Source organism: Camelus ferus, chromosome 34 (genome assembly GCF_009834535.1).
Source record: "Camelus ferus isolate YT-003-E chromosome 34, BCGSAC_Cfer_1.0, whole genome shotgun sequence".
Taxonomy (NCBI): domain Eukaryota; kingdom Metazoa; phylum Chordata; class Mammalia; order Artiodactyla; family Camelidae; genus Camelus; species Camelus ferus.
This window is the reverse complement of record NC_045729.1, coordinates 9459609-9474575: the sequence shown is the minus strand read 5'-3', so window position 1 is coordinate 9474575 and position 14967 is coordinate 9459609. Positions and strand designations below refer to the sequence as shown.

The following is a 14967-nucleotide window of genomic DNA, read 5'->3' as shown; positions in this document are numbered from 1 at the left end:
CCTGAAAAATGTCTTAATAAGCTACATAGAGGACCCAGTCCTATTCCGAGACCCCTTTAAAAAATCTATCTAGCAGTTTTAAAGAAATGTCAAAGTATTTAGCAAATTTAAAGAAATCTGTTCCAACCAATCATTACTGGAGAGCTGAGTTCATCTAGCAGATCTCGGTATAGCTTAAAGAAGTGCTGGGTTTTGGTTTTCTGACTGAATTTGTATCTCCAAAGGTAAAATGATAGTTTAACAATTACTACCCAACTTATAAATAAGATGACTTAGAAAAAGGTTGCATAATATTGAGTTTGATATGAATTAGATTCATTTATATGGTTTTTTTCTACAATACTTACAGCGAAAGGTATGACAATATGATCAATAAAATAAGATTAAATAAGTTCAAAACTAAAGAACATCATTAAATGCAAACTTGGCAAAACATAAAAGTCAATAGAATTGCTATAATGGAATTTTGGTTTAGCTGTTTCCCAGTGTGAAACAGAGTAAGGTATCTGGATGCCATTCACTCCTGAGGAAGGAAAGTAAATCCAACTGAAGTGGTCGCCGGGCCAGCATCGTAGAGTATATTTAGGCACCAGGGAGCTGAGGGAGAGGCTGAGCAAGGATGGGATGATACGTGTGATGTGTGAAGCGGTTGGCATAGGACCGAGCACACTGGTGCCTGATTTGTTTCAGTTGTGCTGGTTGCTTCCATGCCTACTGAGGGAAGAAGAAGGGGACTGAAATCAGGGTTTTGGAGAAGTACCTGTGTTTAAGGGACATGAGTAAAAATACAGCACGTGAAGAAAACAGAGCGTGGGTCAGAACTTAAGGAGAATTCAGTGTCGTGGAAGCCAAGGACATAAAGATTTCCAGTCGTCAAAAGCTGCATAGACCTCAAAAGGATGAGAAAAAAACAGAGACCATTGATGTAGCTATTATGAGCATATTGATTGACCTTTGAGAAAGCAGTTTTAGAAGCACAGTTGGTGTGGACTCTAGAGAAGTTGGGCAGAAGGAGAAAGATGGAAGACCCGAGGGAAGAGTACTTTTACATTTAAGAAAACTTAAATAATATTGGCAAGCTTTAGAGAAAAATTAATGGATCACTTTAAGTTACCTATTGCTGCATAACAGGTCATCCCCAAATACGGTGTTTAAAACAACAGTGAACACCCGTGTGGATCAGAAATTTGCTGAGATCAGCTGGCTGGTTCTGGTTCAGGATCATTGGGTGCCGTCTTGGAAGCTGACCGCCACAGGTGGCAGGTTGTAGTCATGAAAGAACACATGTCAGGCGATGCTGGTTATCTCAGTAAGTTAGAGAGTAAAGTCATCTGCCAAGACTTGGTGAGACTAGGAGGAAAGTAGCCTCTCTGGGAGGTGGGGGCATGAATTAAAGAGAAATGGGATTGTCAAGTGGCATGATTTTAGCTGTATCAGAGACAGTGCTCTGCAGAGACTTGGAACAGAGGTTACCAGTAACTTTTTCTCAAGGTGTTTATTTCTGCAGTGTCACATAGCTGAACTGTTATTTCTGCATAAACCCCAGCTCTTGATTTGTTTTTTAATTAAAAAGTTGGGGACACCCGTGACTTTTCTTTTTAATACTACCAAATATTTAACCTAGTTGTCAAGGACACTGCAGAATGAGAAATAAATAAGTTTTATTCTCATTTGGGAAAGACCAAACAAGAACAAGAGATAACAACATATTCTCCTGTATTAAAATAATTCATGATCTTAGTCACAGGATCCCAAAATGCGGTAGAATAGAAATGTTTCTCCATAAAATATTTTCTCCATTAAAAAAAATACATCTAAAGTTGTATGATTGATTTCACTCCAGGGAAAGGGAGGGAGGGGATTTCAGTAAATTGATGCATCTGAAGCAGAACATAGGAAAGGATTGCCTGGATTGGGAGGGTAGGGTCAGATGGGTTGTTTCACTTCTCACTCTGCCTAAATGAGCTTTGAATTACCAAATCACGTGTACATAATACATTTATTTATTTCTGTATGTCAGCAGGCTGTTGAGCATTGGAATAATTGGCCTCTTTTCTTCTATTTTCTTCTATATGTCTATGTATTTTAAAAATACTAATAAGTATTATTCATTTTAAAAGACACTACTATTTGTGTAGTGAGATGTAGTATAAAATACCACAAAATGTGATCATATTTTGAAACTTGAAATGCAATCATATCTCTCAATAACAAGTCTGTTGATTATATTTCTATTTTTAATCCCTTAGGACTGTTTTTTGTTTGTTGTTTAGTTGGTGGGGGGGGTCTGCTGTTTGGTTGTGTGTGTGATTTGTTTGGTTTCTAGAAACAACTATAAAAGGTTTGTGTTCCATTTTGATATATACTGCTCTGGATTACCTCTGTTTCTTGCTTTACTTCCTACCATGAATTGACAGTCATAATCTAGATAGAAAGACTAATTTACTCAGTAGTGAATGCTTATAGGTCACTTACTCGTATTTAAAAAGCAAACTAATGTAATCTTTTACATATCCTTATATTTAAAAAATACAATTAAATTCTTTCTGGTTTTAGGCTTTAGGTAAATTTTTTTTCCTATGAATTTTTTCAGAGGGAAAAATGACCTTCAACCTGATGAACAGCCTGAGTTTCTGCTGTCATTCAGGGAAAAACGTCTAATACCATGTCTTATACAATTGGTTTTGGTGGCTATGGAAGGGGAGAGTCACTAAAAAATGGAAACAGTACAAACACCTTTATTTCTGATTGTGTCAAACACAGTGGAAGAGCAATTAATACATATGCTTGCCAGAGGTGTTTTTTTTTTTCCTTTCCTCAAAAAACAAATTCACACAAAGAGAAAGTCAAAAATCTCTTCAGTAAAATTTTTTTAAAACCAGTGGTTGAATGCTTTTATCACATTGACTCTTAAATGCAGTTGTAATTTCTCCAGAAAATAGAGAAGTTAATTTGCTTTAAATTGTTACTAGCCGCATCTCCAGGTAAAATGCCCAGTACCGCTTGAGAAAAATGATCAGTCAGCCGACTTGCAATCTGCATGATTAAGCTTGACTGAGGTATTGAAGTGGAGCTTAGATGTTTTTGCCAAAGCCCTGGCAGTGGGCAAGCTATGCCATAACATGGCTCATATTTTAAACAATATAGCCCTATATCTTTTATAAAGCCAAAAAGTGCTCAGAATCTATAATGAATGTGTTAAAAGCTCTGTAGTACACTGTTTGTGAATGTACCTTAATTTCTTTAATTATTTCTCCATAAGAGATTGTGACATTTGAGGTTGATTTCATTTCATATGCTTCTTTTTAAAAAAAGAAAGAAAGAAGAAAAAAAAAGGCTCAAATAGTTTACTGGTTCCATTTTTGATGACCTAGATGAAATAATGATTGATTTATAATCTATTCTCTAGTAAATTATGTAAATCTGAACCAAAAAATAATTCTTTCATTAAAAAGATCTTTAGTCCACAGTAAGAAAACAAACAACCCAATTAAAATATGAGCAAAAGATGATCTGAGCAGACACCTTGCCAAAGAAAATATACAGATGGCCAATAAGTACATAAAAAGATGCTCAACACATTTGTCATTGGGGAATTGCAACTTAAATGATGATGAGATAACACTGCACACCTATTAGAATGGCTGAAATCCAAAAAACTGACAGTACCATTTGCTGGTAATGTTGTGGAGCAACAGGAACTCTTACTAATTGCTGGTGGGAATGCAAAATTGGAAGACAGTTTGAGAGTCTCTTACGAAGCTAAACAGTCTTACCATACGATTCTGCAATCATTCTTCTTGGTATTTACCCAAACGAATTGAAAATGTATGTCCACACAAAAACCTGCACATGAATGTTTATAGCCATTTTATTCATAATTGCCAAAACTGGAAGCGGCCAAGATGACATCCTTTAATAGGTGAATGAATAAACAGATCAGTACATCCATAAATAATGGAGTATGATTCAACAGTAAAAAGAAATGGACAAGCCACAAAAAGACATAGGTGGATCTTGAATACATATTGCAAAGTGAAAAAAGCCAGCCTAAAGAGTCTACTAACTGTATAATTGCCATAGATGTGGTGGAAAAGGCAAAACTGTAGAGTCAGTAAAAGGATCAGGGGTTTGGAGGGAAAGGAGGGAAGAGTTGAACCCAGGGGGTTTTTAGGGTGCTGAAACTGTTCTGTGTGATACTGTCACTGCGGTTGCCTGACAAAACCTATTGAACTTGATGGCACAAAGAGTGAAACCAAACTGTATGAAAATTCTAAAAATCATTTAGGAGGTCAAGGAATACCAGGACAGAATGCATACTGTGCCAAAAGAAGCTAACTGTTACAAGTTATGACACAGCCTTACTGGAGGGTATGGGGCAGAAAGATGCTAACCAAAGTGACTTTGGAAATGAGTGGCATCTAAAGACAAAAGACACTGGACATGAACACTTTATTCTCAAAGGTCAGGAAAAAACCAGGGAACTCTGAGAAACTGTCAACAGCCAAGAGGAGCCTAGGGACATGCCGACTAAACATAACATGGTACCCTGGATGGGATCCTGAAACAGAAAGGTGACATTAGGTAAAAACTAAGGGAATCTGAATAAACTGTGGATTTTAGTTAATAAAAAATATTCTTTTACCTGTCCAGCTCTCTTTGAGATTATAGGGTACAATCCTCAGACAAAGATGCACTTTTTAATTTTTCCAGAGTTACAGATGAATTGGGTCCAGGCATGTTTGTGTTCATTTTGTAATCAGTGCCTACAATTTATCTGTTATGTACACCAAATATTTCTGTACTTGACAGAAATCTTGACAGAAGTGTCTTTGGAAAATGAAGCAGTACCGAATTTAAGGATTTGTTCATTCTCAGCTTTAGAGATTACAGAGCACGCTTGTACACGTGCTCCCTTTACACTCAACACCCCCTACTGCCGAGCACACTCAGTGAATGTTGATTGAAATAGTGGATCAGTGAAGAGCTGGTTCGGGCGCTGGAAACTTCCATCAATTCATAACCCGCCCCTTCCCATGAAGAACTTGAAAAGGCTTGTAACAAGGAGACAATAAATTAATAATACACAAGAAAGGGAGGTGGAAAGTCAGTGCCAGGGAAGATACATGCATGAGTCAGACCCAGAAGTATACACATACATGTTTTTGGAAATGTAAGTACATCAGGGTTTTTTTGTTTGTTTGTTTTTGGTTTTGGTTTGTTTGCCACTCTAACTCTGGGCTGACAAGCCCCAATGCCAGAGAGCCAGGCGGACACTGTAAATATGTGCAGTTGGGTGAAGCATCATACGGTAGGGGTGGGGGAGCCTCTGTGCCCTCCTAGTGGTGCTCATGTCACTGGACACCACGCTTTGGGGAATTGGGCTGCCAGTTTGCTTTGGCCTGAATTTTTGCGCTGTGAGTCATCTCACCTAGTCCATAAGATGTTCCTAAATACTTACTGTTTTACTGGGGCAGGGAGAATATTAGATGTGAGTGAAATTTTTTTGTTTCCTTCAACTACTGTGCATTTCTCAAAGCATGGCTCACATGTCACTGGTAATATACAACGTGATTTGTGAGCTAAGCCAATTTGGGCATTTGCCTTTGTTCATTCTTCTGGTGAGTAGCGGTGGCCTCTGACAGTTCCAGGTAGATGTGACCCGCGCGTGTTTCCGTCCCTGCCGCCTTGCTCCCAGTTGTGTTAGTGCTTGAAAGCAAGTCCTGGGCTGAACTCTGCTACGCACACTACCAGCACGTTAGGTACAAAAACCGTCATTTAACCTACTCCTTTGTGTAAGAATGGTTAAGACCTACCCTGTGTCCGTCTTAGGCATTCCAGCAAGCACCTTACAAGAAAGTTTTGCTCCAAATGTAACAGTGTTCTGTCAGAGGGACCAGCTAACTTGAAGAGTTTGGGTAGCAGAATCCTTTACTGAGGAAGAAAGACCCAAATGAAATTCTCTCCTGGGCCACTACTCCAAAGGTGTTTGGTCACGGGGGTAGCCAAATTCTTGTTTCCTTTTTAGGCAAAGACCTTCTAGGCATCCACATATTTGAACATCCCTCTTTCACCATGAAAAAAGTATTTCCAACATCTCTTATGCTAATTACCGAGCCCTTGGATGCAGATTTAGAGGGTGATGTTCGAAGTGCTTGTGTAATGGTCATCTTAGTTCCCCTGGATGTGGAGTCATGATAGCATATTTAATATATTAACCAGCCTGCCTTCCTCCACTTTTTATATTGAAGAGTTTTAAAGTTAATTACAGTGTAGCAAGGTAGTACTGAATGAAATGTTCTCATATTAATATTTATGGCATGTTAGAAAAATACAGCTAGTGGATAAAACTTTTGTTTTTGCAGATTCTGCTCAGGATGAGACTCTTTAAAGTTGCCTTTTCTTTGTGAATAACTCTCAAATACTGTTAACAGTACACGTGATACTCAGATATGGAAGAATCTCAAAGTGTCCAGGAATGATTGAAGTTGGGGAACTCTGGCTTGAATTGAACTCGGCTTTTTTTTTTTTTTTTTTTCTGGGCAGAAACCTACCATTAACTCCGTTTCTCACTTGCCCATATTGTCAGTGGATGGTGCTCTTATTTGGTAGAGAAGCCAGTTGTCCACCTTTAGACTTATTTCTTGGTAAAACATCACCCCAAGGAATATTACCTTCTTTATAACCAGACAGTTTCATATGAAGTTTCTTAGGAAAGAATTTGTTGCCAAAAACTGTATGTAAACTGAAATACTCTTCAGTTTTAGAATTGCATGAAATATTCCTAAATAAATACAGCTAACTTATGGAATTTTAGACAGTTTACCTTAGTGACTATTACCACTTAACGCATTTTCAGTGATCAGTATTCTGATAAAATAAAGTTAATATGATAAGGCTTCCATATTATGTGGCTTTAAAATACATGTATATTTTAAAAGTAAAATTTGTGTCATTAACTTGTGGGATGTGTGTGCTTTGTATTTTATAAATGTATTAGAATCTGTCAGAATTGGAGTCACTCCTCTCTCCACCATAGTGGGACAGCAGTTCTAAGACAATACGGGACAGACACTGGTGAAAAGGGTTTTTGCCATCTCTTAATTCCCTCGAGGTGAAGTACCAGGCTACTGCCTGTACGACTCATTCTAGTTGTTTCCCTCAGGGGTAAGGATCTTAATATCTGAAAATTTCATGGCCCCAGAACCGCTGGTGTTGCTCACCTTGAGAGATGCTGCCCGCTGGGAGAGGGGTGCCTGCTGCCCGCCTCCAGGAGCCCAGCCAGCTCCCGCTCTGCAGGGGAGAAGTGAGCCGCCCCTTTCATGACTTTTCCTGGGGCAGAAGTTCCAGAGCAGCGCAAAACCTGCTTACCACACCTAAAACACTTGCAAACACGTAACATTTCTAGACAAAGATGGAGTTTTAATTCCAGAACTTGTGGAATTTTAATGCAGAATTGCAAGCATGGCTTGTTCTTTTCCCATGTTATGTACTGCTGTGTGGCCTGCCCTCTTGGAAGGACCCCTCTGATCCTTGCAGAACCTTGCTGTTAAAACAACAGCAGTAACAAACAATCTGTTTATCCCGTCTTTCTCTTGAGAAGCAAAAACAGCCTTATAAAGTGATGTCAGAGGGTTCTAAACTACCAAGAAATTTCCCTACGTCTCTCCGTAACAGTAGACAATTAGGATTTCTTTCATTTGTGATTTAGATCAGAATGCTTTTTAATTTATCTTTTTCTAGAACGAGCTGGATGGGCAATACCATTTGAATTGTGGAATTAATCTGAATTTCAGTATGTAGAGTTACATTTGAAATCTTTGAATATTAGAGGTAATGAAGAAGATCCCAGATTATATCCAGTCAAAGGAAGAATTGCAGAATGCTGTACTGTATTAAAGCAAGTTGAAATACTTTGACCAGGATTGACTACATTCCAATGCACGGCTTCCTCCAGATATTTACATATTTCATATTACAGCTACATCAGTTATTTTTTAATGGCTGTAAAATTCAGAGCATAAAATGAGCCATTTTAAGGTGTGCAAATCAGTGACACTTAGTATATATTCTCAATGGTAGGCAACCATCACGTCTCGCTAGTTCCAAAACAGTTTCATCACCCCAAAGGAAACCCTGTGCCCATTAAGCAGTCACTCCTGGTTTTCCCCTCTCCCCCAGTCCCTGGCTAATCAGGTATCTGTCTCTATGGATTTATGTTATCTGAGTATTTCTTATAAATGGAATCATACAATATGTGATCTTTTGCATCTGCCTTCCTTCACATAGCGTAGTGGTTTCGAGGTTGAGCCATGCTAGAGTGTCTGTCAGTACTTCTTCCTCTATTGTGGCGGAATAATCTATTCCGTTGTGTGCAAATGCTACGTTTTGTTTACTTATCACCCGTTGATGGACATCTGGATTGTTTCTGCCTTTTGGCTTTTGGGAGCAGTGCTGCTAGGAGTATGTGTGTACAAGTATCAGTTTGCAGTTCTGTGGGGTACTGTACCGAGGAGTTGAATTGCTAGGTCCTATGGTAATTCTGTGTTTAGTCATTTGAGGGATCACTCAGCTGTTCTCCATAGCAACTGCGCTTTTGCATTCCTGCCAATACTACGTATTTACACTGGGATCCTGAACTGACTCTGGGGCTTCCAGGTGAAATTCTAAATAGTCGGGATGTTTTATTTTTGGTCAGATAACACTGGTCTATATTGTTTTTTGAAAAATTTCAAAGGAAGCCTATGAAAGTGACCCACTGCTGAAGTTTGTGTTCGAGTATCTATGATTTGTTACGCCACTAGTGCCTCTGGTCCTCAGGCCTCTGAACAAAACTTTTAAGAACAGGGTTTAAGAACTGCGTTTGTTGTTATTTAAATTAATATATCTATTCCTTTCTTATTTTATCTTTCGTGTCTAATGTGTGAATAACTGTTGACACATTTAGCTCACCTCGGAATCAGAGAATAATGGACATGCAGATTGTTTAGAGCAGGAACACATTCCTGACTAGTAATTTTCAAGATGTCTTTGATTTGATTGACAGTCATTTTATTGCATAAGGAGTGGGTTTCTATCCTTCCAGTTTCCAGTTGGGTACATCTTTTGTTTCTTTTTCTGTTGACAGCATAGCCTTCCTTTTGTTGCTCATTGCTAATGTTTTCCAGTCATTTAACGCACTGAACTGGCTTCTCCATGCTGAATTGCATTTTGATTGGTTTAAGCATGGTTTATTAGTCTGTCTGAGAATGTGATGGACCCCAGTTGGTGCCTAATACACTGCTGCCCATACTTCCCTCCACCTTCCTTCCTATTGGAAGAGTCCAGACGCTGTTCTAGTGGTGGTTTCTTCCCTGCGTTCTGGAAGGCGAAAGTCCAAAGCCCCAGGGTATATATCATAATAATTCTTAGGGAGTGAGTCCTGTGCCTTGCAGTGGTAATTGGTTTAAGCTGAAGAACTGTGAACCTTTTCTTCAATTTCTTAAAAAAAGGAACCTAAGACAGGAATTCGTTCCCTTCGTTACCGTTAAGAACACAATACCTGGAGCTGCAGTGGCGGTTGTGGCCCAGGAGAGAGAAGTTAGAGGAGCCTGGGGCGGCCACCACCTGAGCCTCTGAATTTGTCACCCCAGAGACCCCCCTGCCAGGCTCTTCTTGCCACGTGAGGTACTAAACTCTTCATCGTTTGAGCCACTTTTTAACTGGGCATTCTGTTACTAAAAGCATCCTGCCTCATACCAGACGAAAGACAGACAACATTTTGATAAAATGGGGTGGGGGAGGACTGTTGATTATACTTCGCAATTCCTACATGTAAAGTTCAGGAATTTTGTAGATAGAAAAGAGCTGAGACATTTTCTTGAAACTCGTTCCACTTACAGTTGAGGTAACTATAGTCCATCATATAAATTATAGATAAAGATGGGAAGAAACGAGTAGAAATACTCCCTAGTTTTGTTCACATGTGCATATCAGCTACGCAAGCCTATTTTCCCCGGAAAGTAGGTTTGTGGCCTAGAACATAATACCAGGCCCGAACCTGCTGAGTCAGAACCTCCTGGGGTTTGGTTTGGAAATGTGTGTTTTGAACCAGTTCTGAGGCAACCAGTATTTGAGTTTAGGAACCACTGACCTAAGTCAAGCGTCTAAATTTCTCAGTACTTTAAAGTCTAAGTACTGCTGCCCTTTTTCTGCTGGTAATTTAAAAAACTATTTGAATTTCACATTTCAGAAGCTAAGTTTATACTGAAACAGTGATTGTCAAAGATACGAAATATATGTGACAGTTTTTAAATTTGTCCTTTGTTCTCTCTGCACTGTTTATTTAGCAGCTTTATTTAGAGATGGCAAATATTTTATAATTTGAGAAAAGGAATTTTTTGTTCTGTTTCTTTCCTGTTCTGTTTTGAATACTTTGTAAACCACTTTTTCCTAAATACATTATCTTACTCAGAACTCTTTTGTCATAGAAATCGAAGTCAAACATTCAGGCAAGAAGGGAAATTAAAGTGTATTAAATCTGTAGAAGGCTCTCGGGAGTGGCTGTAGGGTTTAGAAGGAGGAGCTCTTAACCCTGCAGGGTTTCTGTGGCTTCTCACTGGTGTTTGGCGCGTCCTGTCAGATCTCCCTTTGCAGCGCGGGATCAGTGCTGCCAGCAGGTCCCAGGCCCCATCCCCGCAGCTTCAGCACCCTGGAGCTCCCTCTGATGAACGCCTGCTTTGTAGCAAGCTCCTAGCCAGGTACTAGGGAATACAGGAAGGAACCCGGGCGTCTTTGAAATTAAGGTAGTCCAGGGAGGGTGACTGAACTACATAGATCCCTGAATTTAGGGACACTGTTGTTATATTAATTTAGTTGTAATGAGTTGTACTAACATTTAGTAATTAGCTGTGTTAATTGGAAAATCTATTTGGCTCTGATAAGAGTGACCTGCTAAAGAGTAGTTAAACAGAGTCGTTTATCAACAGGCCTTCTAGGACTGGAATCAGGGCCCTAGAGTCATTTTCCTGCTTCCTCATCTTAGCCTGAGACTTCCTTTCTCAAGGCTGCTTCATGGCCCAGAGTGGCTGTCATTATGACCAAGAGGAATAAAATCAGAAGAGCAAAAGTATTCCTTTCCTAGCTGAGTCAGCTCCCTTAAAGCATCCTTTCCAGGGGTCCCACGTGACACTTCCTTACATCTCATTGGCTGTATCTCGTTCATGTGGCCTCACTTACATGCAGTGTTAAGTCAGGAAAGGGAGTCCTTTTTCAGCTGGGTGCATTGCTGGCCTGAATGAAGGAAGCTAGAGAGGGAGAGCGGGCAGTGGGTGGCGGTGCCCAGTCTCCGCCACAGCAGCACTTACTGGAGGTTGGCTGTGTTGAGAGTTCATTGCAAGTTTTCACTCAAAATCTGAACAGTAATATGAACTGAGTCAACTTGCTATCAAATCTCATTTCCTTCTTTCCTTTTTTAAAAATAAAACTACTGGGTGTTGAACCAAAAACCTTGTGCATGCCATAAGCACACACTCTACCACTGAGATATACCTTCCCCCCACTGATCTCCTTTGATCTTTATCTCCTCTCCTTAGCAGCTTTCCGTGGCCCACCTTGTAACAGCCAGGCTCCTTTGTCCACTGTTCACAACCTTCAACCCTGCCCTTCACTCACCCTTCTAACCACTGCATTATAACGAAGCCAAACTGATCATCTCATTTTTACTACAGTATTTTTTCATCATGACTTTCCTATTTTCTGCTCTCCAGATTCTACCCATCCTCTCTGGGTTTATGCTCTGCTTTTTTGATCCACATGCTTTTCAGAACAGTGATTATTATAGCTTAATGAGCTCTGAATATGTGTCAAATAGTGTTGTAAATTAGGCTTTAATGTTTGCATTCATTTAATCCTTATAACAACTCTGTGAGCAAGATACTATTGTTATACCCACTTTAGAGATGAAGAACTGAGGTACAGAGAGGTACAGGAGTTTCCCTAAGGCCAGATCTAAGATTCTGACCTAGGCAGTCTGGTTCCAGAATCCATTTGTGCTGTAGCATTTCATATTCTCGTATTTTAGTTGTGTCCTTATTTACCCACAACTAATTTGGGCATTTCATTTCTTTTTCTTTCTTTTTTTAGTTCTCCCACGGAGCCCAAGCAAATGCTTATTCAGGAGAAGCAACATCCTCGATAAATATTTGTTGAATGAATTTTTTTAAATCTGTTAATAGTAGCCAAGAAAATTAAATCTCAACCCAAGTTTGTCTGATTTTTCTTTTTTAACACTAGGCAGCAGTATGTATAACATTTCCAGTAAACTTGCAAAATTAAGGTATTTTCATTTAAAACAAGAAAAAAACTTGCAGGCCAAGGAATTTATACAAATGAGATGTAAAAACAAATTACCCATCCAGAGCCATACATGTGAGTGTAGAAGTGCAGCAAGTTTAAACCTGTTTTGTTTTTTTCATTTTAAGGAGGAATACTCAGACCTCAGTAAAACTTGGCTTTGACAGGCAAATGGTCTTGATTGGAGTTGATGCTGCAAGATCACCTGATTGTGTCTGTTATGTAATATTATGGTGAGAAAAGGATGACTTATGAGGACTTGAGTCAGGTGTAGATATGAAAGACTCTTTGGTCCCCAGGTTGTGTTTCAATTATGAGTCTCCATAATTTATTCTGTCCTGTTTCACGGTAGTAAAACTTTTTAAAACACTCATGTTTTCTTGCCTCCTTACAAGAGAGGAAGCGAGAGTTTCTTACTGAGTAAATAAAGCCAACACACAAAGCAGCCATTATATGTAAGTCTCTTTGAGGCCTGTTTTTTGATGATAATGAAAGTAGTGACACTGCCATATGTTTGACTCTGTTCCTGCATCAAAAACAGACCATGTCTCTTCTAGGCAGATGATCTGAGTGTAGAATGGACTTAATACTTGAATAATAGATGTTTTGTTGGTAAATCAGACTCTCTGGAAATCCAGTTAGATTTTGTGATTTCTTTTAGAATGAAAATCAGTCTATATACAGGTAGAACATAAGTCACAAACTTTTCAAAAATGTCTATTCATTCAGAGTTGAAGCTAGGACCCAGGCAGGGAGGGAGATTAGATCTAAATTTGTATTTGTTTCTTACTCATATAGCTTGGTTGTTGTTTTCCTATTTCATATTCACCAGTGTGTTCTTGAGTCTATTTTTATCATGCTAGAATTTAAGATTTCTTTTATAAAGCACAAGTATTTCCAAATCTAATTTTATATTAGTTACCATTGCGCATTGAAGTACAGAAGGAGTAAAGTTTTCATACTACATTTGTTGTACACACACACACTTTGACCTGGAATTTTTCTAGAATTGTACTAGTTAGTGTTAAAATGTAATTAAAGATTCCAGAGCCTATTAAAAAATTGGCTAAGCAGAATCCATTTTTTCCCTATCAAGTGAAAGCACCCAGAGATAGTTTGAAAGTTCATGTAGTCAAAGGAGATATGGATACAACCAGACTTTTCACTTATAGCTCTGAAGCTGAGATGTCATTTGATAGTAGGGGAAGGGAAAAAAGAACATCAGTTTTAATGCCCAGATCATTGTTGCCTTTCAGACTGTCTCTCTCACTTTCATTTGCATTTGGTTTTATAAATGTGTATATTTATTAGGGTATATACGTTCTGTTTATTTTGCAGAATCGTTTACATACATCCCTACTGGCAGATTCTTTGAGATTGGGCATGTATGACTGCAGATTTTGGTGGTCATGCTAATTGTTCCTAATACGTAGTTCTGCAGCTCCCTGAGTGAGAGAGACTAGGGGATATCTCTCTGAGGAGGTAACGTTTGAGATGGACCAAAATAGTATAAATTGGTGAGATACACAAATTATGACAGAGTTGTTCATGAGGAGGAAGTCATGGCTACCAATCTCACACAAAAAGTAGAATTTAGAAAGGATTAGAAGTAAATTAAAGGGAATGTAAAATGGCTAAGTCAGTATCTTATTAAACTGGACTTGTGGGCCAGCTTGTTCCTCAATGACCTGAGAACTGAATATTTTCAAAGTAGAAGGTTCTGAGTCCTGTTAGTAAGCAAGTATATTTAGTAGCTACCATTCCCTAGGGAAGAAGACTAGTGGTATAGAGAGCTTTGTCATTATAATTGGTTCCTTTCTAAGCAGGTGTTTGTGGATTAATCTGATTCTTAAATCATTCGGCTCTTCTGATTATTTTTTCCAAGGGTTTGCTGTGTTATGAAATTTTAGGTCTAATAGAATTTAGCTGATAGTGTGGAACAACCCTTGAACATTCTGGGGGTAGTAAATTGAGAATATCTGAACTGTTACATTGTGTCAAGTGGGGATAACTCCAGCACTCACAGTGATTGTCTTCCTTGGTGACATATTATTTGTTTCTGCACTAAACTTCAGTTGGTGTAGTGGTTACCCGTGCAGTAAGTTCATGGGGCATTTAGAATCTATCTCATGCTATCCTTGGGTATGAGTGTTTAGTGGCTGTGACTTGATTCACTCTTTGCCTGTTTAGTGGCTGTGACTTGATTCACTCTTTGCCTGATTGCCACCTTTTAACAGAAGATAATGAGGATGTGGAAGACACCATATTTTTGAAGTATAGTTAGTCCTTCCTATCTGAGGGTTACACATCAACTAACTGTGGATCGGAAATATTAGGAGAAAAAAATTCCAGAAGGTTCCAAAGAGCAAAGCTTGAATTTGCCTATTGTACATAGCATTTACAATGTTGGGTATTATAAGTAATCTAGAGATGATTTAAAGTATGCTGGAGACAGGGAAGGGTATAGCTCAGTGGTAGAGTGCGTGCTTAGCATGCATGAGGTCCTGGGTTCAACCCTCAGTACCTCCATTAAAAATAATAAATAAATAAATAAACAAACAAACAAACAAACCTAATTACCCCCCCCCTAAAACATGCTGGAGGCTGTGTATGTAGATTACATGCAAATACTAC

General features: G+C 38.9%; 1 protein-coding gene across 14 annotated transcripts in view; it reads left to right on the top strand.

Moving 5' to 3' along the window:
* Nucleotides 1-14967, top strand: part of PLEKHA5 (pleckstrin homology domain containing A5) — a 211408-nt gene that overhangs the window by 93892 nt on the left and 102549 nt on the right. Inside the window, exon 4 of one of the 14 annotated variants that reach the window (XM_032473284.1) lies at nucleotides 12124-12412. The exons of the other annotated variants lie outside the window; for them this stretch is intronic. Within the exon in view, the coding sequence (XP_032329175.1) occupies nucleotides 12124-12178 (55 nt within the window). The 3' untranslated portion in view covers nucleotides 12179-12412. Of the gene's footprint in view, nucleotides 1-12123; nucleotides 12413-14967 lie in introns of those variants that run through there. 14 annotated transcript variants of the gene reach the window in all.